Source organism: Hipposideros armiger, unplaced genomic scaffold (genome assembly GCF_001890085.2).
Source record: "Hipposideros armiger isolate ML-2016 unplaced genomic scaffold, ASM189008v1 scaffold_17, whole genome shotgun sequence".
Taxonomy (NCBI): domain Eukaryota; kingdom Metazoa; phylum Chordata; class Mammalia; order Chiroptera; family Hipposideridae; genus Hipposideros; species Hipposideros armiger.
Genome location: NW_017731367.1, coordinates 1488752 through 1514115, shown reverse-complemented (window position 1 = coordinate 1514115; position 25364 = coordinate 1488752). Strand labels below are relative to the sequence as shown.

General features: G+C 50.0%; 1 protein-coding gene across 6 annotated transcripts in view; it reads right to left on the bottom strand.

Moving 5' to 3' along the window:
• DIS3L2 (DIS3 like 3'-5' exoribonuclease 2) overlaps positions 1-25364 on the bottom strand; it is a 327384-nt gene that overhangs the window by 28915 nt on the left and 273105 nt on the right. For all 6 annotated transcript variants that reach the window (XM_019628923.1, XM_019628956.1, XM_019628962.1 and 3 more), the window contains one exon: positions 12397-12476. In XM_019628923.1, coding sequence (XP_019484468.1) covers positions 12397-12476 — 80 coding nt within the window. The remainder of the gene's footprint in view (positions 1-12396; positions 12477-25364) is intronic.

Here is a 25364-nt window from a genome sequence, read left to right as displayed (position 1 = left end):
CGCAGTGAGCGGCCGTCCAGAAGCCGGCGACTGATCTGCCTCGCCTGGGAAGAGCGCAATGATGGTGCCAACTTGGGCCAGTGAAGCAACGTTCTCCACAACTAGACTGACGAACAAAACGACAGCAACTTGTCTGTTCCCCTTCCCCCATTCCCCAGCACTGTTCCCATGCCCCCAATTCCCCAATAAAAATCTTAAAAAAAACCACACACATAAATAAATAAAAATAAATAAAAAACAGGTTTAAAAAGAAAAAAAAAACTGCTCAAAAAGCTAGCCGTAGGGGCCAAAGAGCCGTGTTCCCGCCCAGGATTATGAATCCGTGGATGGACAAATAACCAGAGAGGCAGAGAAAGAGACATGGGTCAGGCCAGGAAATTCTGAAAAAGGCATGGATGCAGCAGGTAGAGGTGTGGCGAAAACAAATATGCCGATTCTGCCCATTCTCTCTCACTGCTCAAAGCATGTCACCACGTGCTGAAAGCATCTGGAAAAAAACAACCAAAGGGCTCCAAGTCACACTGAATTGTGGCCGCCAGGGAGGCTCCGGAGAACAGAGGGAACTGCAGTCCATCGCAACAAGACGAGTAAAGAAAGGCAAAGCTGTACAAAGGAAATTTAACTCAGGAAGGAAGAAAAGTTGTTTGCTTAATGTAACCCTGTGTTAAATCAACCAAGGAAACATCTACTCTCTTTAATAAGGTCTCTGAGAATTTCAAAGTGTGCAGTTTCCAGAGTTCCTGGTGTCCTAGAATTTTCTGTCTTGCAGGGAAATATCTTGAGTAGTTATTTGGGCTATAGAAGGAGGGCTGTAAGAGTAGCGGGGGCGTCCTCACCTTGCCAACCCCAGGGCAGGTCTGGGTTTGGGTCTCTGCCTGCCCCGTCTCCTCCTTCCGCTCCAAGTCGCAGCAGAGAGGCATCTCATCAGGCTGCTTGGGTCGTGGCACAGAGTTGTGTATTTTTAAGCCCTTCATAGTCTCTAAGAGAAAAGTTGTTAAACTGCCTCATAGATATATTTAATATCTTTTTCCTTTGCCCTCCTCCAAATATTTCATGATCTAAAAGTAAGTTTGTGGTAAAAATCCTTTTCACTGAGATCACGGGCAAGACATGGATGTCTGCTGTCACCACTTTCATTAAACACGGCACAGTGCAGTAAGGCAAGACAAAGAAATACACGGTGGGAGAGTTGGAAAGGAAAGAGTAAAACTGTCACTATTTGTAGATGCCATGACTGGTTATATAGAAAATAAAAAAGATTCTACAAAACAAATTGTTGAATTTAATAAATAAATGAATTTAGCAAGGTGACTGGATACAGGGTCAATAAAAATGAGCTGTATTTCCATATAATGGTAACAAAGAGAAAAGAAAATGTATAAATACCATTTAAAATAGTATCACATCTGAGCAACAGCAGTTCGAGTCCAGCCCGAGCTGAGCAGCCGCTGAGCTGCCAACAGGTAGCAGGATGGCTCAGCTAAAAAATAAATAAATAAATAAATAAAATAAAATAGTATCACAAAGGGCTGGCCGAGTGGCGCGATGGTTAAGAGCTGGCTTGGGACGCCAGAGGGCCCCGGTTCGGATCCCACATATGAGGGCCAGTGACACTGTCCTCTACAGCTAAGATGCTGAACAACAGCTCAACCTGGAGCTGGGCTGCCGTGAGTCGCCGGCGACGGCATAGGCTGCAGCCCCTGCTGCAGTGGGTTGCCATGGGCTACCGTGTGTAGCCAGCAGCCAGCGTGAGCGGCCAGCAGCCACAGTGAGCGGCCGTCCAGAAGCTGGCGACTGATCTGCCTCACCCGGGAAGAGAGCAATGATGGTGCCAACTTGGGCCAGTGAAGCAACGTCCTCCACAACTAGACTGAAGAACAAAAGGACAGCAACTCGTCTGTTCCCCTTCCCCCAATTCCCCAGCGCTGTTCCCATTCCCCAATTCCCCAATAAAAAAAATCTAAAAAAAAAAAATTGTATCACAAATATCAAATACCTAGAAGCAACATAAGGAAAGATGATTAAGACCTTTATATAGAAAATTATAAAACACTGAGAAAAATTAAAGAAGACCTACATAAAGGGTGAGAAGACAGTATTATAAAAGTGCCATTTCCCCCCAAATTGATATGTAGATTCAAAGGAATCTCAATATAAATCCCAGTTGTGTGTAACAACTGACAATCTGATTCTAAAATTTATATGGAAATTGAAAGGGCCAAGAATAGCCTAATGCCCTTTGTGGCAGAGGAGTGAGGTATAAAGTCTAGCACTACTGGATATCAAGACGTTTAACAAAGGCACAATACTTGGGACAGTGTGGTACTGGCACAAGAAGAAACCTACAGATCAGTACAGAAATGGACCCTGGCACTCCATTTTAGACAAAGGTGGCACTGTGGAGGGGTGGGAAAGTCTTATTACAAATGATGCTTGGTCAATTGGATATCCAGAGGGAAAAGTGAAACTTGCTGTACCATATTAAAAAATCAATTCTGAAGAGATTATAGCATAAAATAGAAAAGGCAATACAACAGAGCTCCTAGAAGATAATGTAAGAAAAATCTGATGGGTAATTTTATGTGTTGACTAGGCTGGTCATGGAGTGCTCAGATTAAATGTAATTCCCGTGTCTGTGAGGGTGTTTCTGGTATGTCTATGAGCATCTGAGTCAGTGGACTCAGTAAAGCAGATGGCCCTCCCCAAGGTGGGTGGGCACCATCCAGCCTGCTGAAGGCCAGAACAGAACGAAAGGCAGAGCACTGCTTGTGCTGGCATCTCGCCTCATCTTCTGCCCTCAGACGGGAATTTACACCACTGACTTCCCTGGTCTGCAGGCATTTGGACTCCACTAGCTTTACACCACCAGCTTTCCTGGGTCTCCAGCTTGCGGCCAGCAAATCATGAGGATTCTCAGCCTCCATAATCATGTGAGCCGATTCCTGAAAGTAAATCTCTATCTGCCTACCTACCTACCTACCTACCTACCTACCTACCTACCTACCTACCTACCTACACACCTACCTACCTATGTATCTCCTATTGTTTCTGTTTCTCTGGAGAACCCTGACTAACACAAACATGTCTTCAGGATTTTTATACAGATTTCTTCAATGGGATATTAGAAAAATCAACTATAAAGAAAAAAATCGACACATTGAATTACATTGAAAAGAAAAACTTCTGTTCTTCAAAACACCACCAAAGTGAGTAAAAAAAAACCAAGCTAATGAGTAGAAGATATTTGCCACATATATAACCAACAAAGGACTCATATCCAGAATAGAGAGAACTATAAATTAACAAGAAAAAAAAGAAAACCCAGTAGAAAAATGGGCACGAAATCTGAAACAGCACTCTACAGAATGGCCAGTGAACATATGACATTTCATGCATGGCTGGTGAAGTGTTCAACTGGTTCAACCACTTGGGAAGATATTTTCTCTATGATTCGGCAATTTCACTCCTAGTCGTATACTCAAAAGAAATACAAGCATACCGTATTTCCCCATGAATAAGATGCACCCTTTTCCGAAAAATTTGGGGTCTAAAAACTGGGTGCGTCTTATACAGTGGTTGTAGATTTTTTAACTTGCATTTCCTGTTTTTTCGTGCTTGTTGTCTTTGCGCTCATTGTTTCGCACTTGTTACCAGTATATTACAGTAGGTTAACGTTTTGCCACGTTGTGCCCAGAAATGGCTCAGAAAAGATTTTCGTACAGTGCTGAATTCAAGTTAAAAGTGATCCAGTTTGCAAAAGTGAATGGAAATCATGCTGCTGAACGTAAGTTTGGTCCTCCTCCAACTGAGGAAACAATCCGAGACTGGCTACGGGAAGAAGAAACCCTACTGAAAATGTCACGGCAGAAGAAGGCCATGAGAGGCAATATATGAAGACAGTGATTCGTCATCAGATACAGATGAGGACAAGCTAATGGTTGGGAGTTGTGACAGTGATGAGGAGTTGTATGAATTTTATGATGAATAAAACTTGAGTTCAATAACTTTAATACATTTTTTTTCAAATTTCGGGCCCCAAAATTAAGGTGAGTCTTATATATGGGAGCGTCTTATACATGGGGAAATACTGTATATGCACCAAAAGACACGTACAAGGAGATTTATAATAACCCCAAATTAAAAATAACCCAAATGTTGACTGAATTAAAGTGGAATGGATAAACTGTGATGTATTTCATTTATTCATGCAATGAACATGAGTGGATCACAGCTGGATGAGCAACAAAGATGAATTCTCACAAACATAATGCTGAAAGAAAAAAAAACACAAAAGAAAATGTACTGAATGATTCCATTTCTATCAAGTTCAAAGCCAGGCAAAACTAATTTCTAGTGTTAGCAATTAGTTATGATGACAGATTCCTCCGGGGGGAGACACGGCACGAGGGACACTCCTGGGGGCTGAAACGTCTGTGTCTCGATCTGGGTGTTGGTTACGTGGGTGTGTTCTTCCTTTGAACTAGATGCATATGATTCGTTAACTTTGTCATGTCATAGTTAAAAAATATGTTTTACAGAAGTGAGTTTATTGTAAAATTCTATTTTCCAGCGTGAGCACTGTAGAAGAAACTAGTGGAGTGGGCATTAAGCCCTAACACTCCCGAGATGTGGGTCCATGCACCTGTGTGCACTGGTGTCTGTCAGCACAATCTCCTCACTGCTGCTGGCTTCCGTGTTTTCTCACTGATCAGGTCTAGCCTTAGAAAACCAGCAGGGCCCGAGGAGCCAGCGAGTTCTCTGAAGGGCTCGGCACCCGGGCCCAGCAGCTTGGGAAAGCTTTGCTGAGGCTTTAAAACATGACTTCAGGCTCCATCCATTCCCGGTCCCCCAGCAGCCGGGGAAATGGTGCTGACACAACACAGCTGCTTCAGGGCTTCTCCCTGCCCTGGCCACATTACCTCTGTGGGAGACTGGGTGACCGTAACCCCATTGGGGAACAATATTCATTGTTTAAATGAACAATGAATTAAACATAGGAAGCAGCCATGCTGCCCCGGGCTTGCTGCCCTCCCTGCGGGGACCCACGGGCAGTGTGGCATCACTCCACTCTGTGGAGCTGTCCCAGGACCACCTCCCCAGTGCATCCCCATCACGTGGCCCAGAGAGAAGCCTGCTGGCCCCACCTCTAGCTGACAGCGTCACCGTGGGCAGGACATCTCTCAGGGAATCTGGTTCTCTCTTCATAAAGCGGGAGTGTTCGTATCCCCTTCCAGGCGGGAAAACTGAGGTCAAATGAACATGGCATTCTGACACCCAAGGTATCATCATTGCTGCCGCATGGAGTGAGGTGACGGGAGGAAACAGAGCCTCCCCCTCTCCCCCTCCACATGGTGGGCAGGGTGAAGAAGCGCAGCCTTCCCTGATCACCATCTTGATGCCCAACACCAAAGGCTGTGCTGGGAAACGGTGAGCTCACACCTGACGGCAAGGGGCCAACTCCAACATGCACAGAACAGCTGTCGGCTCGCTCCCTCCCATGAGGTCACTTCTGGCGCCTCTCCGGTTGTGTTCCTTCCCATTTCCCCCGAGCCCCTCCTCTCCCTTATCTCCAGCGCCCTTTTCTCCTAACCAAGAGCTTCACCAGGAACAAGAAAGGTCTTCTTCATTCTAACCTGGCAGTGGCAGGGCTTAGCCTGGGGAACTTGTAGCAGCTCCAAGGCGCAGACACAATGCATCATTGCCAAAGCCCTGGGAAGTGTCACTGTCGGTCTGACGTTGTCAGAGCGACTGCGACACATCCTCTCTGCTTATTTACGTGAAAGAAGAGGACAAGGACCAAGTGGAGGGAAAAGAGATTAGACACAGGGCTTTACCCAGGAGTTCCTGCTCCCTCCGCCCCCGGAAAAAGCGCCCCTCGGAGCTCCTGCCCCAGGAGCATAATCTGCTTGCTGGCCCAGCTGCAGCCCTGGGGACCTACCACTGCATCCGCGCTGAGGCCACACTTTCCCCTGGCGACTCCCAGCCAGGGCCTGAGCACTGACGTGAGGTTCCTCCAGCAAGCGACTTTGGCTTGAGGACCTCCCGTCGGCCTGGCGACGCCTTCTTCCAAGGGCCACAGCCTGAGGCTCCTCCTGCCCAGTGTCCCGAGGTCTGAAGGCCCCACCTCTGCCATCCTCCCTCCGGTTCTGTCTCTCACAGGCCGGCCATCCTTCCCTCAGGACACCTCCTGTACATCTAATCCTGTCCTGGCACCTGCTTTTCGGAAGAACTAACACGAGTGGTGCCGGAGTGGGTCTGAGAACACGGGCCGAGCGGAGGGGTTTGGGGACCACCCACTCTCTGTCTGGCAGGCAAAGGGGACACTCTTCCGAGTGGTATGTGGGGCATGGAGAGCCCTTGGCACAAAGCAGTGGCCCAGTTGCTCAAAGATTCAACAGTGGCGACCTGGGAAAACGACTTCGATCACCTTGTGACGACTGAAGCATTCATTTGAAGGCCTGGGAGGTGCAGTGGCATCTTGGCTGGTTACTGTGAGGTGTGCCAATGCCCAGCTGGGGACAGTGACAGTCTGCAGGCCCTCAACAAGCATGTAAAGGCTAAGTGGGAGAGCCAGAGGGTCTCTGTGGCTGCTTACAAAAAGGTGGTGCACGCTTCCTGCGGAAGGCACGTGGAGGTCACCCCCCACTGCTCAGGAAACTCCCCTAACTTGGGCTGCCTGGCCCATAACAAGGGGTACATGCCAGGGTAATCCAGCTGGGGATGTGCTGGGCCTGATAATGGAGGAAAGAGATTTTCTACCAGGAGGGAGAAGAAGTAGCTAGCAGGACTTGAGGGGCCTGATCAAGGGGGCCAGGAAGAAAGACCAGATGAGCAAGAACGTGCTGATTGGGGGATAATTTCTGGGGATGTGGAATTCAGCACACTGGCAAAGACCCCAGGCGATGGGGCGAGTGTGCTGCTGGGCGGTTCTCAGGGGCCTGGAGGAAGTGACAGCTACGGCTGAGCGAAGTGGAAAGGCATGAATTGCCTGGCAGACAGCAGAGGAAGGAATAGAGAGGCTGAGGGAGGGGCCACGCTGGAATGCGTGTATGACTGAGTGCAGAAGACCCAACAGAGGCCTGTGTTCTGCGGGAGGGCCCGCAGGACAGCCCCCTCATTAGATCATCAGAAATGCGGTGGTCAGAGGGACTCCAGCATCTTTAAGGGTTTGGCAGCGGCACTCCTCCGCAGGTCGGAGAGGACAGCAGGAGAGGCAGCCACAGGGCTGGGTCCTTACCACGCGTGGGATGACAGAGCGCAAGGTGCCAGAGGCCAGAGGCAACATGGCAAGGGTCCCTATGAGCTGCCAGTGAGGGCTACTGCCAGGGTTCTTTGGACTCCATGTATCCAGGGGCCAGCAGGTAGGGAGTCATCTTGGGGAGATGGGGGTGGGGGATACTCAACCCAGATCAGAGGTGGGGCAGGGAGGGAGGTGTGTGGAGCCTAAGGGAACCTCCTGGTACTCCCTCATCCCACTGTAAACAGACATACACACATACGCGTCAACCTTGGCCTGAGAAGGATCTGACAGCCAAGGGCTCAGAAGCCTTGCAGGGAAGAGTTTGGTCACACCACCAGCTAAGCTGTCAAGATATATGGCAGCGCCAGCTGAGGGTGAGAAGAATTTGAAATGGACAGTGGCAGAGGAGGGGAGAGGACCAGTTGGGGCCCCGAGTTCCACTATGATAACGAGGCAGTGGTTCATCTCATTAACTTCTCCCTTCTAAGCTCCTTCTCAGGAAGAGAGGCCCGGGGTGACAGAGCACAGCAGCGGTCACAAGGCAGGAGTGCGCCCGCGGGACATGAGGCTCCTCCAGCCAGCAACTCCGGCTCGAGGATGTACCGATGGCCTGGCCAAAGCCTCCGCAGGTCCCCGCTGCAGGCTGAGGCTCTGAACAGCCCTCCTTTCTCGGGCCCCGTCCTTCACAGGGCAGGCGGGACCGCCGTCGGCAGCCACACACCTGCTCCCTCGTCCCCCACAGGTCTCCGGCACATCAATCCTGTCTGAGACGGATTTGTCCGTGGACCTGAACTAACCCAGCATGTCCTCCATGATGAGAACACAACAGAGGGAGAATCCCAGGGTGACCCTAAGCTTTGCCCTCTGGGTCTGTCCTGCCTGCACGGAGTGTCCTGGGACCGAGGGATACTGAGCAGGCCGTCCCTCAGAGGCAGGCCAGCACGCTGGGAAACCCTCAGGTCCAGCAAGGACTATGCGGTCAGGGCCTGGGGAAAGACCAAAGTGTGCCGGCAGGGGCCCGGAGCCCCGCCACAGCCCCGGCTGTTGCCAGAAAAGCCAGTGGCCTGAGCTGCGAGGTGCCCACAGGCTGGGGAGAAGAGAGGACGTGAGGCCCAGAACTGTCCTCTCGTCTGGAAGGCTGCAGTGATGCTGTCCTTCAGTGAGGACTAGTGAAGGTGGAAAGGCGCTTCAGCGGAGGGAAACCAACCCCACAGGGAAGCTCTCTCTCTCATACTTCTAGATGTTAGCGATCAGTGTTGATGTGGGTTTCAAGGTGCCAAAATGAGCCATCTAGCTAGGCAGGAAGAAACGAAAGATTTCGTTTCATTAGTTTAGCACACTAACCTGCCCCAAGAGAAGATTGGGGCGGGGAGCTGGCTGTGGGAGTCAGGGTGTCTCTGGACCAGGGCGGCGCACAGCTGCCCGGGGAGGCGGAGAGGGCAGCCTGAAGCCGGAGCTCGGGTCTGCACCTCAGTGCACGGGCCACTCAGGCGGCTATGAGGGCACGTACCACACCCCATACCTCTGAAGTGCTCCCCAGTTTATCCGGCCCCATCACACATCACCGCGTCCCGCTCTCCCTCAGCCCTGACATGTATCGCCACCTTCGGGCTCCTAATGAGCACGCTGCACCATGGAGCGGATGGTGACCTGCCACGGAGAGTGACCAGCCAACTCAGTGTTACGATAAGTTGGGACGGTCAGGCCGTCTTCCCACCCAGGGGTCCACAGGGACTGGGAGTCCCCAAGTTCCAGACAGAGAGCTTCTAGGGCAGGTCTGCTTCGAAGGGGCGAGAATTGGAACTTTCCTTGAGCTCAGGGATGGAGAGAAGGCAGGTGGCGTGAAGGCACGGCTTTGGAATCTGCCGGAGCTGGGGTAAGATCCGCAGGGTGACCTTGGGCAGGTCTGAATTGGTTTTTACTTTGTAATCTGTACAGCTGTGACAACACCATCTGCCTTGAGTGGTGTTGGAACAAGAAATAAGCTGGGTGAGCCCCTAGCCCAGTGCTGGTGCGTTATGGGCAGCCAGGAAGTGGGGGCTGCTATCCCTCTACACGGATCAGGAAGACGAGAGGTCACAGACAACGTGCAGCCTTGCAGTCAAGTTCAGCTTCTGCAAGTTGGTCTGGCAGAGTTAATGCTCTTCACAGTTATCACTATGCTTCACGATCAGGCAAAAAATGGCAGGCAGGTGATGTCAATAACTACAATTACTACTATAGTCACAGAGTTAAACCAAATTTTTACAGCTTCTTTCTTCTACATGTTAGCTCTTTAGAATCCATAAACTATCCAAAAAGACAGTTTTCCCTGACGTCATGAGCAATTTAATCCTCATCATAATCTTTCAACAAATGAAAAGACAAAGGTTGGAAAGCGATTTGACTCCCCACAGCCAGGTTCCCTCTCTAAAAGGATTAAATCGGGTCCCCCAGCCCCCCTTCATCAAGCGTCATCTGCCAGGTCCTGGGCTAGGGCACTAGGGGCACTGAAATGAACAAAACAAGAAGCCGTTTCAACAATTAATTGTACCAAACTAGCATTGAGACATAAGCTCATTTCAGCCATATGAAGAGCCTCATCTCTTTGCTGCTGTTCCCTTCATATTACTCGGCGCTAGACCACTCGGCTCCTTAGGGCCTGGGCTGGAATATCTTCATTGCCTAATATCACTGTTACACCAAATGCGATTCAGGCACTCCTGGGGAAACGGCCCTTAAGTGACCAGAGGAACACAGGGCAGAGCCTGGGGAGAAGAGAAAGTCATGGTCAGGCTCATGGGGTTCTCTGTGTTCGCAATTCCCAAGTGGGGAGAGGAGTTTGCCTCTGCACAGAGGGCATGGCACACAGCTGAGCGCTGTCAGACGTGGGCACCAGCGTCCTCGCCAGTTGATACTCTAATGGGAGCTCAGCCAGAGCTCCTGAATGTAGCCCTGCTGGCACAGGGAAGACAGAATGGAAGACATGAGAGGGTTTTTCTGTGTGGAAGGAGAGGCAATCCACACGCACTCTGGGCATTCTATATGCTAAGCCAGTGATGATGTCTTTGCCCTGTTGTTCCACTCCACCCCATGACAACCATGACAGGTAGGTATCATTAGTCCCTTGTTCTTAACAGATGAAGAAATCTGAGGCTCAGAGATGTTAGGAAATTTGTCCACGGATTGAGAATGAATCCCAGCACTGCCTTTAAGACATGCGAGAGAGAACCACAGAGGGGACCGTTGAGACTCTGGCTCACATATTTCCCTAGATCCAGCTCCTATCCAGTATTCTAGACCCATGTTTTGTTTTACAGGTCTCTGGGGCTGCAGTTCATCAATTATTTACATCCCCTAAATTCTCCTCTTCTATTGCTTACTCTGGTACATACACCAGGAGCTAAGCATTAGGCCAAGAAACAGAGCTGGGCTATTTTCTCCTTGCACCTTCAAAGACAACCTAAGTCATTGTCGTTGTCACTGTACCGCTGAACTGCTAAGGCATGAACTTAAAGGGAGGAGGCCCGGTGCCCTTCTCCCACTGAACAAAACTCTGCCAGCCTTTGTTTTAGGGAGTAGAAAGTCAGGCCAGAGCTGGAGTCTATAAACCCCTGGGCCTAAAGATCTGTTTCTGCTGCCACAATCTCCACACACGGGGCTGCCATCCACTGCCATGCAGCAAGCACCAGGAAGCACAGGGTTGTGCTGACACGGAGGGTAGCAGGCTGGCATGGCACGCAGCTTACGGCTTATATTTCTCTTAGTCCCAAGCGATACTCACCCTTGCCACCCAGGGACTTGCTCAATTGTCCCTGGGCCCCAGAGGAAGTCCAGCCCTACTTCTCTGTAGAATTCAACATCACAGGTAGCTGAGATGGTAGTTTTGACACAATGGCGTTTCACCCTGAAACTGTCCTCCAGAAAGTGCCATCCAAGAGGAGGAATGATGGTGTTAAAGGATGCTTGGCCAACCTTTCCTAAATGACTAACTGGGTGGGAACTGAGGATACACAATAGCTTACTATGGCATCCCCCTAAAGATTAACTACAAAGAGTAATGCACTGAAAGTAACCAGAGTGGAGATCTGGTCATGAAGGCAGCCAGTAACCCATCTCAACCCATAACAAAGCAAGAGTTTCTGAGGAAGGCACAGTTCCACTGGCGTGTGTCTATTTGATTCCTTCCACTGGATAAAATTAAGCAGCTTGAATATTTAAACAATTAGATCACGATGTGTGGTCCTCAAGTCCAGATTGGGACTGTTCTTGTCACTGCCTGGGGTTTCCAAAAGTAGCAACCTGGAACAACAGTTGCCTTTTATCTAGTCTCTCCCCAGAGGAGCTGTGATCATGTTGATTCTGTTACACCAAATGTGATTCAGGCACTCCTGGGGAAACGACCCTTAAGTGACCAGAACAACACAGGGCAAGATCCCTAGACCTCAGCTTCTGCAAATACAACAATAACAAAAGAATACTCTTCAGGTTGTGATGAGGATTAACCTGGATAACAAATGCAATGTCCCAGTACTGTGCCCAACACCCAGCAGGTCCGCAATGGTAGCTACCATCATTATTTATTAGCATCATCGTCACTGTCACCATCAGGGCATACTCCCTTTGCCTCCTTCACCTTCGCTGTCACACAGACAGAAATACAGTCAAGGAGGCAGTCTGCGATGAAGACGGGGCTGCTACAGACCTATGCCGCCACTGCCTTGCCAATAAGGAAAGTTAAATCTCTGGCAGTTCTCAGAAACCCCCCAACTATAAATCCATGAGGTAGACCGTTACAACAAAACCTATAAACCTAAGTATAAACAACACTGCATAAAAGCCAATGTCACACAGTGAACCACATTAGCCGGTATGTGACGGGAGGCAAAGTGGGGGGTGGGTCTGGAGGAGCTGGGGCCTGGAAAGAAAGGCCTGCTTTGGACAGGTGCCTAGGCCATCACAGCTGCTCCTATACAAGCGCAGCAAGCTCTGTATTTAGGGGCAAAAGAGGTGTTACAGGAGGAACATTCTGGACTGTCCTATTTTCTAGGACAGTCGCAAAAAGTGTGCTTCTCTTCCTGACCGTCCCTTTGTAAGAGACGCCCAGTGTAACAGAGCCCAAAGATGCGACCTCTGCAGGACACGCTGAGGTGATGTGTTCCCACTGAGTGGCTTACTTGTTGCTGTCGCGGTACTCATAGATGTGACATCCCTGAGGCAATCCAGTCTCGTAGTCCAGAGTGAAAGCGAGCTTTAGCTGAATAAAGAGAAGGAAAAAACAAATAAGTTTTAGGCAGCATGCTCTGCTCATTCTGACACCTGAAATAAATAAAAAAATCAGGCCCAATCACACTGCCTCCAGCTGACGTGTGGTGGAGAACCGGGGCCTGCCACCTCTAGGAAGAGCCCGTGCCTCATGGGGACACTGTCGTCCATAAGGACTGTTACAGGACTCTCCCTATTCACTCAGCACGCAACCCATTATTTACTAAGCACCTACTTTGTGCCCGACACTGAGCTAACTGATGGGGAAAGAACAGGGGACAGTAGAAGAGAAGGGCCTCCTTCACGGATCTTACAGGCTCGTTCAGGAGGTGGACCTCACTCACATAATCACACTAATAAATGAATCCATATAAAACTTCAAATTAAAACAGGTTCTCCGAGGCAGGAAGAAAAACTCCCATGTTTCTGTTGATGTAAATAACCGGACCTAGGCCAGGGATGAGGGGGTCTCCTAGACAGCGGGGAGGGGAGATGGGGGGCAGGAGGAGACGTGGTACAGAGGCCCTGGGGCAGGAGTTCCAGGCACCGAGGGATGGCTGGTGAGTCGGAACTCGCTCTATAGGGGACGCGGTGGGTGGTGACATGGAGAGGAAGCCAGGGAAGACCATGCAGGACCTTCTTGGCTACAGCAGAATGTTGGCCTTTACCTTAGTAGGAAAAGAAAGTCTTTAAGGAAGGGGTTTTAAGGAAGGGGTGGATAACATGATCAAAGTTATGTTTTAGCAAGATCCCTCTGGCTGCTGGGTCGAGAGCAGGCTGCGAGGAGCGTGGAAGCAGAAGCCCCGCAGGCGGCGACTGGGAAGGGCAGGTGAGCGGTGCTGGGGGATGGGAGGAGAGAGCAGGCGGGCCGGTGAAACGGAGAGAAATGAACAGTTTGAGATCCATCTTCAAAGTCAGCTCTTAGAAGTAGATCTGACAGGATACACTGATGGATTTGATGCTGGGGGGTGGGGAGGACGAAAAACAAGAAACCAGGGATTTCTGATTTCAACAACCGGGTAGGTGGTTGTCCCATCGCTGAGTGGGAAGACTGAACTTGAATATGGGCAGGGAGTCGAAAGTTTGAATTTGGGCATGTTAACCAGGAGGCACTCATCAGCTCTCTCTGATTAGGGGAGAACACGAACTTGGTAGTGAAGTCTTGGTTTCTTTGTGGGTTCTGGAGGGGACTCCGCAGGTGAGTGCACGGCTCCAGGCATGTCACTGGGAAGCAGAGCTCAGTGAGGCTCTGTGTGTCCAGCTAGCACCCAGTCAGCTGTGGCAGCCTTAACATTTCCAAATGCAGAGTCAATTACTAGCTTTACAAATTCACAGGATTTTTAAATCACCAGGGAAATTTTAACTAAAATTAACTGCACATTAGGAGGATACATTATTATACCTTTTTTTTTTTAACTGCAAGGCTATTAACATAGCTAATGATCCGCATCATTAGATGCTGGACATTTTTCTCTTCCTTCGAGGGAAATGAACTTGTAGGAATGGCTTGTTGTCTTACTGACCCAGATGAAAATACAAAAACAGAAACAAGCCCTCTTTACCATCACGCCAGGAACTTGAAGTCAAAAGTGTGTTTTCCCTGCAGAGCACTGCTTGATCTTCCCAGCCCGCTTTCAGTAAAACAGAAAATAATTATTTTTTAAAAATCTATTAATTATAACCCTTTTTACCTCCCTCTTTGCAGCTGAGGTCAGGCCTATATTCATCTAATCTGTTTCAAAGACGGTACTGCTTAGAAAATTTTAAATCCTTTCACTTAGTGATTCAAGTTATAAATTTAGGGCTTAGAAAAATTATTATAAATGTAGGAGGAAAAGCTTTTTTTTTTTTTTTCTCAAAACTGTTCACCTCTGTATCATTTACTGGAAAGACTAAAAACCCAGCAACAGCAGAATGGTTAAATAAACGATACCCCAGTCACATGCAGAATAGTCTGCCGCTGTTACCCTGTTGATAAAGAATTAACCTGTGAAACACGTGGGTTAGATGAAAAAAGCAGGATGCACGCTTGATTATGTACAAGAGAACTATGCGAACAAGAACAGAGGCTGCATGAAGAAAGACTGGAAGGAACGATATCAAAACAGCAACAGAGCTTGCTTGACTTTCTTTACATTTTCCAAATTCTTCCGGATAAGCACGGTGAGAGACACGCTGCAGCCCTTAGTCATGAAGGAATTATGAGAATGAATTCCAGGGAGATCCTCAAGGTCAAGAAAACTATGAATATCCTAATTCGACAATAAGAAAGTGAGTAGCGGTGGTGATGGGCAGGGGGAGAGAGGGCACGGGAACAAAAGGGCGCTCGAGTTTACTGGATAGAGAACTTTCGGTTATTGAATGCTTACCAAGTAAAGGCTTTCCTTTATTCTGACCACAACCATTTGAATTAGGTATTAGTATTTCCTTGTTATAGGTGAAGAACTTGATGCTGAGAAAGGTTAAGTAATTTGTCCAAACCACAATTAGAATTAGAACTTCAACCCAAACCCACGCTCTTTTCGCCTTACCAGAATTACAGGCTTTGGTGATGGTCTGGATGTACAGCCTGCACAAGAGGGAGGAGTCAGAGATAATATTGAAGGTTCTGTGCCTTGGGCAGCGGGGTAGGTGGTCAGCTTTGGGAGAAGAGTCTGAGTTCAGTGCTGATTTTAAGTTGCGGGAGAGGCATCTTAGCGGAGACGACTGGCTGGCAGCCATGCTGTATAAACAATTCTTAAGTTTATAAGCAAGGTTGTCATCTGGAGGTACAAACTTGGGAACCTTGGCATGGTAGGTAAGGCGGCGACGAAAGCCATGAGAGTGGATGAGATTGTCCTGAGTGTGTGCAGAGTAAAAATAGGGTCTTGGAGAGAATCCAGGGAAACAGCTATGTTTAAGAGCGCGACAATGCAGCCTGGAAAGGAGCGGCCATGGAGTTTTCAGTTACAATGTTATAGACGTCAAGGGGAGAACACGTCTTACAAGGGAACGGTCAGCAGCATTAAATCCTTCTAAGAGGTCAAGAGAGGGACAAGCATCCAAAACAAAGAATCCACTGGACTTAGCAACAAAGGCTGAGGCAGCGACCAAGAGTGGCGGGTTGGGGAATGAGGAGAAGGTGGGGAAGGGGGATGCGCGTGTGTAACTCTGTGAGCACATTGGACAATGTGGGGAGGCACGAGATGAATGGAAAGGAATGGGGTAGGAGAACAGGCCGTGGGACCGAAGGGCAATGCACTGTGAGAGACAGCCTCGTTTAAATGCTGCCATGAAGGAGCCACAGCAGAGAGAGGGGCTGAAAATATCGGAGAGATGGAGGTCACAGAAGAGTCGAGGTATCTGAGATGACAGGAGGGACTGAAACCCAACATACAAGTGGAGGACCCTTCCTCCACCATAGAAGCAGGGAGGGCTGGGCAGGGATGCAGACATATCTGTGGATTTGGCGGAGGGGGGTGAGGGGTGATGGTGGTTTGGAATGTTCCAGCCTGATTTTTGTTCTTTTCTGAGAATTAGGAGGTCAAATTATCTGCAAGGGATGGAGTGTTTGGTAAGGGAAGGAATGGAGCTGGAGAAAAGTGATCAAGGTTTGAATCTGCCTCTTTGGAGAACAGGAATAAGAGTTGACCAGGGAAGAGCACGGGACTGCCAGGGAGCATTAAGGGTCAGCTGAGGCCACAGCGTCTGAAATTAGTATAGCAACCATCTGCCCAGTTGTGTTTTTCTAGCAACCCAGACACTGGCATTAAAAAAAAAAAAAAGAGCATTTGCCAGGAAGGTGTGAGGGAAGAATCAGGTTTGAGGGAGCGAGAGGGTGGAGCTATGACGCTGGCAACAGATGGAGCAGGAACTCTAAGGGGGAACAGGCAGGAAATAAAAATGAAAGGGGCTGCCTGAAGAAAACAGATGGGCAACAGATGTCTCTTATAGAGAAAATAGTTACTGGGCATGCCCTCTGTCCAAACATCTTTCCTGTGTGACTTGATTTCATCTTCCCAACAGCCCTGTGAGGTTGGTTCCTATCCCTATGGTACAGAGGTGTTCAAGTATTTGGCCCAAATGAGTGACTAAGTGGCAGAACTGAAGTGTGGTCCATGTCGCTAGCCACTGGGCTATACTAGCTTCCTACGTGTCCGTGAGGTCCAGGAAAGGAGCTGTGAGAGTCAGTGGGTAAGGGAGTGGAAGGAACTGGGGGCTGTGGTCAGACTAGGCCGTGTCTGACCTTGGAGGTGGGACAGTCATGAGATCCAAGGAGAAACTGAGGAAGGAAGAGTTGGAGGTGGGATGGTGTGTAAGTGTGTGTAGGTTTGTGTGTGTAGGTGGCCGCTATGTGCAAGTTTCAACACCTGTCCTGGCATGTGCAGCAGTCACAGGTGCTCATGCAGCAGTCATCTCCTTCCTAATGACACCTACCCAGTTTCTTTCAGGTATTCCCCTTCCCACTCCGGCTCAGGGGCTCCGGGACGAAGCAGATACAATCTCCAAGGCGGGGCCTGACAGTTCTAAGGCAATCTTTCAGGAACGGAGAGGAACTCAAGGCAATCAGTGCACGCCACTGCCTAACCCCCAGAACTGGTTCAGGGATGGACATGTGACCAGCGGAGGCCAATGATATACAAGGGGGTACTTGCTGGGAGCTTCAGGGCACAAGGGCCAGAACTGCTGCAAGTGGCTTGCTCCCAGCCTGAGAACGAAGCCAGCTCGCAGAGGAAGCAGACTCCGGCCTGCAGAAGAGCAGTCAGGGCCTTCACCAAGCCGTGCCTGGCCTCTGCCAGCCTTCTTTCATAACGGCGCATTATTTCTCCGGGACAGTGGCACATAGTACGCCCACCCACTCCATTGGCTCTGCGCTCTCTAATCCACTCTCCACAACCCCGTTATCTTTCTAAAATACAAACCTGATGACACTTCTTTCTGTAAGTGCCTGTGACGGCTTCCTGCTGTCTGTATGTCAGAGACATAAAAATGAATTAAACGCAGCCTGGGCTGTCCGGGGGTCGGACTGCAATGGGGGGATGGTGAGCTGGGCGTGCCAAGCAGGACATCACCGGCTGGCAGGAGAAATGCGTGTGCCGGGCAGGGAAGGGGGTCTGGCCCTCCTGCTGCTGCAAAGCGCAGTGCACTCCTCCGCCATGCGCAGCTCCGAGCATGAGTGTGGGCCACGCCACACACTTTCACACTCGGCCCTTCCTCCTGCTGAGGCGGCTTCCAGGACAGCCCTTGCTGACGATCCCAGCCAGACACCACGCATCCTCCGAGCTTCTGTAAAAGTGGGTCTTCCTTACTCACTGCTCTGGAAAATGGAGGCAGGGCCTCTGCCCAGTGAGTCAAGGGCTCGGGTGGGGAGCTTCGCCAGGCACCCTGGGTACTTAGTGCCCCCAATGCCGTCCCCAGCAGGTGCCCCATGCGTGTCAGCAAGCTGAACTGCACAGCAGAGATTCAGAACATTCTGTTCACCTGGTAACAACCAAGTGCCCCAGTCATTTAGTTTCCAGGCACAGAATCATGGCCCCGCAGGCTTCTGGGCCCCTCGGCACATGCTGACCTGGCTGAACAGACCTGGAGTCATTCAGCATCACCGGGGTTTGTTATTCCTCCTCTCACTTCAGTAATGTTGCCCCACATCTGCCCCCATGGTGCCAGTCACTGTGCTACCAGATGACGAGCAGTGGCTCAGTCCTCTTGGTGCCCAGGTGCTCCCATCTCACCAGTGCCTGGAAGAAGCAGAGTCCGCCACTCAACAGTATTTACTGAACACGTCCTACGACCCAGGCACGGCCAGGAAACAGGCAGGCCTACAGGCTGCCATCTGTGTCAGTGCTGGCTCTGACCAAGGCCTGCAGGGCCCAGCTTGGACAGTCAGCCTGCAAGAACGACAGCCACTCTGAGGTCCATCGTTCCCTTTCCGGAGGCAGCTGCCACGTCAAGCAGGAGAGCCCGCCCCAGTCAACCAGACAGTTTCTGGTCCTGGGTGAGGAGGGAGGCAGCGAAGGGCCGAAAGGCGTAACAAGGCCGCTCCGTCTGGCTCCACCGGCAGAGGAAGGAGTCCTCCAGATGGTCTAGTTAGAGGCAAAGCTTTCCTCTGGACCAAAGACAGGCCATGTCCTTCAGGTAGGAAATGGGAGAGCCTTCCATGTTCAGAAGCTCAAGCTGGATCACCGGGGAGGCAGGCTCGGGGCAGCCAGAGGGCAAGACACCTTCTGGGGCCCCTCCTGACCCAGACGTCCTGCTATGGGGTGGGCCCAGGGAAACGGGCGGGTGGGTGAGCTGAAGGAGCTGGGGTGAGTGCAAGGGGCTCGCGCCCTCAGGGGAGAGCCCTTCCCTGAGCGCCATGGGAACGCAAGTACAGGCCCTGTTGGGGTTGTTGGGACTGCAAGAGGCCTGCCTTCAGCCCCTCTGGGCTCTGAGGAAGGGAGGACGGGGACAAGACAGGCGGCAGGCCATCCTCCCAGCAGGTGGCAACGGGTGAGCAACAAGAATGACGACTCCGCACTAAGTAAGGCTTCCTCAGGGTAGTCAGGCCCCGCTGTGGGAGACCTTTCAGGTGACCCTAAGGGGAAGAATGAATGCCCCAGGCTAAGCAGGTCAGGGTTGCAGGGAGTCATTTAATGCAGCTATCAAAGGCAATGTGACCTTACGCTAGATGCCAACCCAGTGAAGTCATTGGGCCAGAGTCCATTCTGAGACGACCCAAAAAAGAGTGGCAGGAAAAGATGGGACAGGAGAGGAAAGGGTGGTGTGCCAGGTGTCCCCCTGGGCTAGTGAGCGAATACCAGCTTTTCACTCTGTTCAGGTGCATAGTTGGCTTTCCCGAACAACCAGATTCCTGGAGAATGTTATCCACGGGCCACTTGGCACTAAATCCCAACAGCTAAGGATGATACCAGCTCACACAGCTCCTGGTGCTTTTGAAAACGTCTGGCCTGACCTTGGATAGGCAAGAAACGTGTTAAGAAGTTTAGGAGTTGCCTGTCTTATCCACAATGGCTCCAAGATGACCTCTGATGGGCAGCCAGGCGCCTCTCCGACCACGGCCTGGATGGCACTTTGCAGGCTGCTCCATGATCGAGCTGGGGTGGCCTCGGAGCCCAGCTCCGAGCTCCTCTCACAGGGCTGTGCTGAGAGAGGCGGCTGGGAAAAGCAGAGTGCTGGTGCTGTGGCCAGGCTCACTGGAGTTCAAACCAACATGGGTTCTCCGGGAGGCCTGTGAGCTTGCTTCAATCTGCTAGCTATTAGGACCAAGGTTCAAATGCAGGTCAAGGCCCAGCCCGGGAAGCCTCCGGCCGCTCCACGGTTGACTCTTGCCCTCATAGTCCACTGGTCTTGCAGGGTGTCCAAGTCTTTCTTAAGCTGAAAAGTGGCAAGTCCCATGACAGTCCAAACATTTCAGGTATGCCATCTATGGCACTTAAAAAGAACAGAAAAGTTACTTCTACCTGAGCCTGGTTTTGTAATTGAAAAATCTCATTAGAAGGAAATCTTCACATTCTCTGAGGTGATCTTTAGTTTTTCTTCTTTAGTTTTGTTTGGTTTGGATTTCCTGAGCATTATTTCTTTTTTTCCATCTCCTCTTTGCTTTCTTTTATAAGACAAAGATGCTGTGGACTTGGCTTTCGCTGGGTTCACAACGATTCTATGGCAATGTATTAGGTTTCTTTCTCCTAAGTCCACTGAAGTCTTTTTGGACTTGGAGAGAGCTTTTTAAGAAAGAACTTGCTCATTCAGCAGGATTTTCCTCCCCACCCCAAGCTCTGGTTCTGACCTGGAAAAAATAAGAGTGAGAAAGAGCAAGAGAATCCTGCCGTCCTGACGCTCAACTTCACAAACCACAAAAAAGAACCTTGCTCCAGTAACGTAATCACGGAGATTTCTGGCACCTTGGTCTCTCAAGAAAAATACATCCATCTGCTGGCACAGGGACCCCTCAAACTAAATCCTGTTCAGCATGGAGTTCCCGATTCATTAGTGTTGGAAAGTCTACAGTGAGGCTGGCCGCTCCCACTGGATGACGCCTCCCTGCAGCGCCGTCTGTAAACCCCACAGCTGTGTTTTCACTTAAGGCCACTTCTCCTGACTCCACTGCACCTTGTTCCAGAGGCTCGTTCTATTCTCAGGAAGGGGAGAAACGACAAGACAAGGATTCTTCAATGCTGAGGTTTCACTTGCTCAGAAGAAAAACTGCCCATGTCTAGAGCGATGGTCCACCCATATAGGGAAGGCTGTTCTTTGGTCAGGAGTCTCAGAGGCCAAGCTGGTGGATTCATTCTGAGCTGGCCTCAGTCAACAGGCCAGCCCCAGGGAAGGCCTGGTGTCTCCTGCCCGCCCGTCAAGCTGTCTCCCCTTCTGAGGGCTATTTCATGGCTCACCAGCAAGGCCAGGGCAGTCGAGCCCCACACCACCTCTGTCTCATTACTGGCTGCGACCAGCCCAGGCGAGCCCACTCCCCACGCTGGGGCCTCCTTTGGTGGAACAGGAGTTCCCTTGCCCCCCGCTTTCCTGATCAGGCCTCACCTGGTTACCAGGCCATGTTGTTGATCCTCAAATTTCTGGGCGCTATAACAACAGTGATGACAAAGCACCAGGTGAGCAAGTCTGCAGGTGTCACATGCAGTCAGAGGCAGGGACACGCAACCATTCTGCTCATCCTACTCCTAGCTGAAGCATTTTTGACGGTTTTCATGACCAAAAAGGGTTACTGTGTTGGGACATGACCAGATCAGGCCCATCTCTGCTCAGAGCTCTGGGGCTCAGGCCAACCGCTGCTCAGGGACTGAAGTGGCCCAAAGCTGCTCCCACAGGCGAGGACCAGTGTTGACTGTGGGGGCTGCCTGGTCCCCTCCATGGAGGTGCTTGTGCACCTGGCACAAATATCGTCTGGGTCCCTCTGCGTTTAGACGGTATGAATTCTGTCACCTGCTTTCTAAGCTGGAGGTCCTGCCCCAAACAGTGGAGAGTATGTCCACTGCAGACCTCACAGAACCTGGCACTCCAGTCTCAGCTACACAGCTTCTGTTTGCACACACAGCAGAGGGAAGGGAGATGTGTCAGATGCACCTAAGTCAGAGGCCATCTGCTCACTTGGGGAGACTGTCTAAGTTCATCCTTGAGTCAAGTCAGTATGTGGACGACATAAATTTGTCACAAATGTAAAATCTGTCCATGCCCCCAATATCAAGTCTTAAATGAGAAACTGCTTTAAGTGATAGGAAAATTATCCCTCGAATTTCAGTGAGGTTTGTTATAAGAAATAACCTTATGAAATCTCTCCCTTCCCCCCACAGAAGGACTACTGCTTTCCTGCTTCTGAAATCAGGAAGTATGACCCCCAGTCTCAGGAACTATGCTCACCCCGACGTCTGCCTCCTGTCTTTGGTTCTGATTGTCTTTCTACTGTACTCATTTCACGGTTTATTTCCTTTGGTGTAAGTCTTCTCAAATCCTTTTTGCATAGAGATGACAGTATACATAAATAACATAAGGTTCTTCAAAATATAAGCCGAGCATACATAAAACAGATCTAGGCAGGGTGAAATACAACTCGATTAAACAATGCTCATGATGGTAGGCATTCAGTTCATGGAAGAAAGAAAACGGGATATTCTCGTACAACCCTCAGAGCCCGTGATCAAGCTTGGCTGTATTCTTGAAAAAACAGGAGAGAACAGAATGATCTTCCAGGGAATTGGCCTCAGTTTCCAGGGACTTGAGGAGTTGGGAGTTATGTAACTCAAGCCGGGAGCCAGCAGCTTCTGGGCTCGTCTCTGCTCTCTCCTCAACGCTGGGGTGGTGGGGGGGTTCTGACGGCCTTAGCCTTTCCACCTGTAAAATGGAGCCGAGTTCCTCTGTGGTTTGTTTTATGGACAGATGTGAGGTACTCTTTAGGTTTACTGGCAGAAAGCACCTGTCCCGTATCCCTGCTGTGTCTGTGAGAAGAGAAGCCCTGAGGATTTCTGAAGGCCAAGTGCTCACATCTTTAGATGTTTCAATGAGAAAGAAGTGACAGTTAAGAATTCTCCCACATAAGGCTGTCTCACGTAGCCAAGAGCAACTGTCAAAGTTTATGACATGATTCCAGGCTAACTCTGCTCCATTCCTCCCAGACAAGGCCGGATACCTGGATAACACGCTCTAGGACAGCACTCTAAGGTCCGTGCTGCTCCGGCAGCCCATGTTTCTCTCTCCCCCACTCCTGGAACCTTGCTTCAACCTGGAAGGGACACCTAGAGGCCCACACCTGGGGTTACCTGAGGCTCCTAATCTCATTCAAAAGAGCCTTTTCCCCTTCCTTTCTTCCTTCCTTCCAGAGAAAAAGGAGAAACATAAAATTTTATAAATTCAGTATCAAACTACACATGTTTTTTTCCTACAAAGAATTAAAATTCATAGTATTTTAATAATTTGTGTGTCCCCCCCCCAATTAAGTCTTGTTAAAAATGCAAAGTGTCGACTACTGAAACGGAAAATCGCGTGACTGTAGCTTCTGACACGAGGGATTTAGACACACGCTGCGCCAAGCAGCTCCAGCTCCTCCCCTCCTCCTTTGTTCCGACCCCCCCCCCATTATGTGTATTTATTTAGATCCTCTGTGACTTTTAGGAAACATATAGTGCTTTACAGATCATATGGGGAGGAGATAAATAGTCTTTACTCTTATAGAACAACATATCAACCTAATTGATACCATTCTAATGATGGTAAAAACCAAAAAACATATATGGGTGTCGTAAGGTTTAAAGAAAGTATAGCTACGTCGAAATGCAAACATCAAAAAAAATTTAAAGAGGTTAGTAGAGGGTATTAGGAAGTGTCAGGATCCAGTAATAAGGACAATGCACAGACTTTCTATTTTCCTTGCTAACCGAAAAATCAGCTTTGGTAAAAGAGAATTGTCAGGTAATCGCACATAGTTGAAAATCATTTAAGAAACTGACATAACGTTAAATGTTAAAAAAATAAGTTTCACAATAATCTTATGGGAACCTTTTCATTAAGCAGAAACTTGTTTTCCCTTCAACCTTTGCAGAATCTCTCTGGGGCTCTGGGCTGGAACTCGGGGACAGTCAGAGCCTCTCACTTTGCAGGGACCTTGGCGATCCCTCTGGCCTAACTTTTTGCCCACCAAACTGCACACGTTCTCTTTCCAGCACTGCTAAGAGTTCGCGCTTTTGCTGTGACCCTCTTGCTTGGGCCACAGGCCTTACAGTTTTAGGAAGGAGCTGTGAACAGATGTCCTTATAAACAGCAACCGACGCTGGGAGGAGTGGAGGTCCAGCCTCTGGCCGTGAAACGGTGAACCCTGGCTTTGCTTCCTGCTAGCTGTATAACCGCAGGCACGTTACCTCAGTTTCCTCCTCTGTAAACTGGGGATAATAAAAGTACCTACTTCATATGGCTGTGAAAATGACATGAGGAAAAACACAGCAGAACAGCACCGGGCTATGGCAAACACTATAAACGGTCCTGATGTAATAAGGCTCGGGTTTATTTCTTATAATTAGTTGAGATCAAAATTGAAAAGATGACACACTGGAACAAGCTGACTGGGATGCAACGGTTTCAAATGTGATCATTCAACACCTGAAGAATTTCCACAGTCATGTTTCCATTTCTTAACCGGGGCAGTGCTTGGGAAGCCACTTGTGTGTGGGGCTCTGGGCAGGAGGACGGGGTGCTTCGAAGCACCACCTGTCTGCTCGGAAGCCCCACCAGTGCTCACAGTGCTCTCGGTGGTGGTGTTGAGACGGGCTCTTCTATCAAAGGACAGCCCACCTGTATCCTCTGGTGACAGGGTCCCCTGAGGACAGGCAGGGAGGCCGGTGCGCCCTAGATGAGGCTCAGTACTCAGAGGAAGAGATTCACAGGCCGTGCCAGGTTGGCAGATGTGCCTCCCCATGGCGGCTGCCCAGCACCTCTGCACCGGCAACAACTTGTCTGTTCGTCTCCACTGAGGAAGGGAAGAGGCCGCAACGACCTGCTAGAGCAAAGCAGGGGGCTGGCTTCCGACAGCCTGGATGCAGGCAAACTGCTTCTCTCGTGGTCTGGTTCTTCTCATTTATTCTCAAGCTGGAACATGTCTCTGGCGGTATATTTGTTTAACTATCATCCCATCCCAGCTAGATTATAAACTCCAATAAAAAACCCCAATTGATCACTCTTTGTGATCCCCAGCAAGCCTTCATTAAATAAAGGATTTCTGGGTGATGCAGAATCCTGCAATAAGCAACAGGAATAATAGGTTCATATTCAACCAGACTTCATATGTATCGGTACCACTTCTTCTATAGAGTGAGGAACCTGAGGCCCAGAGAAGTTAAGCAACTTGCCTACCCAAGGTCAGGCAATAAATCAATACTTGGCAGACCTGGAAATGGACCCCAGACCTGTCTAACTAAAGTCTGTGCTTTTCCCACTGGGCCACACCTGTAATTTCTTCTCCCATAAACAGAGGGCTCCAACATTTACTTTTCTCATCTAGACTGTAACAGACGAATGGCACTGAGTGTCGACCTGCCGAGGCTCGCCGGCAAGGGCATTGCTGAAGAACAAGGCGGGGCGCCCCCTGCCCACTGGAGAGGCCGAGCAGACCAACCCGCCCAGTCTCCGGTGGAGACGCTGGACCACAGGAGCGGGCACTGGGTGGGCCTGCCAGGTTCAGCATCCTGCTCGGGGGCTGGAGGTGCCAGGTAAGCCCACTCGAGTGACAGCAAGGGGGAGAGGTGGGTGAGCTCTGCTTTTCCAAGTCAACGGAACTGCCTTCTGCTGACAGGGCCCAGCCACACAGATAGTGATCAGACCAGAGCGAGAGCCCAGGGCGTCTTACTCTCAGGGGTTGCAAAAGGCTAAAAGAAGAAACACCAGTCAGCTAGTCAAAACGCTG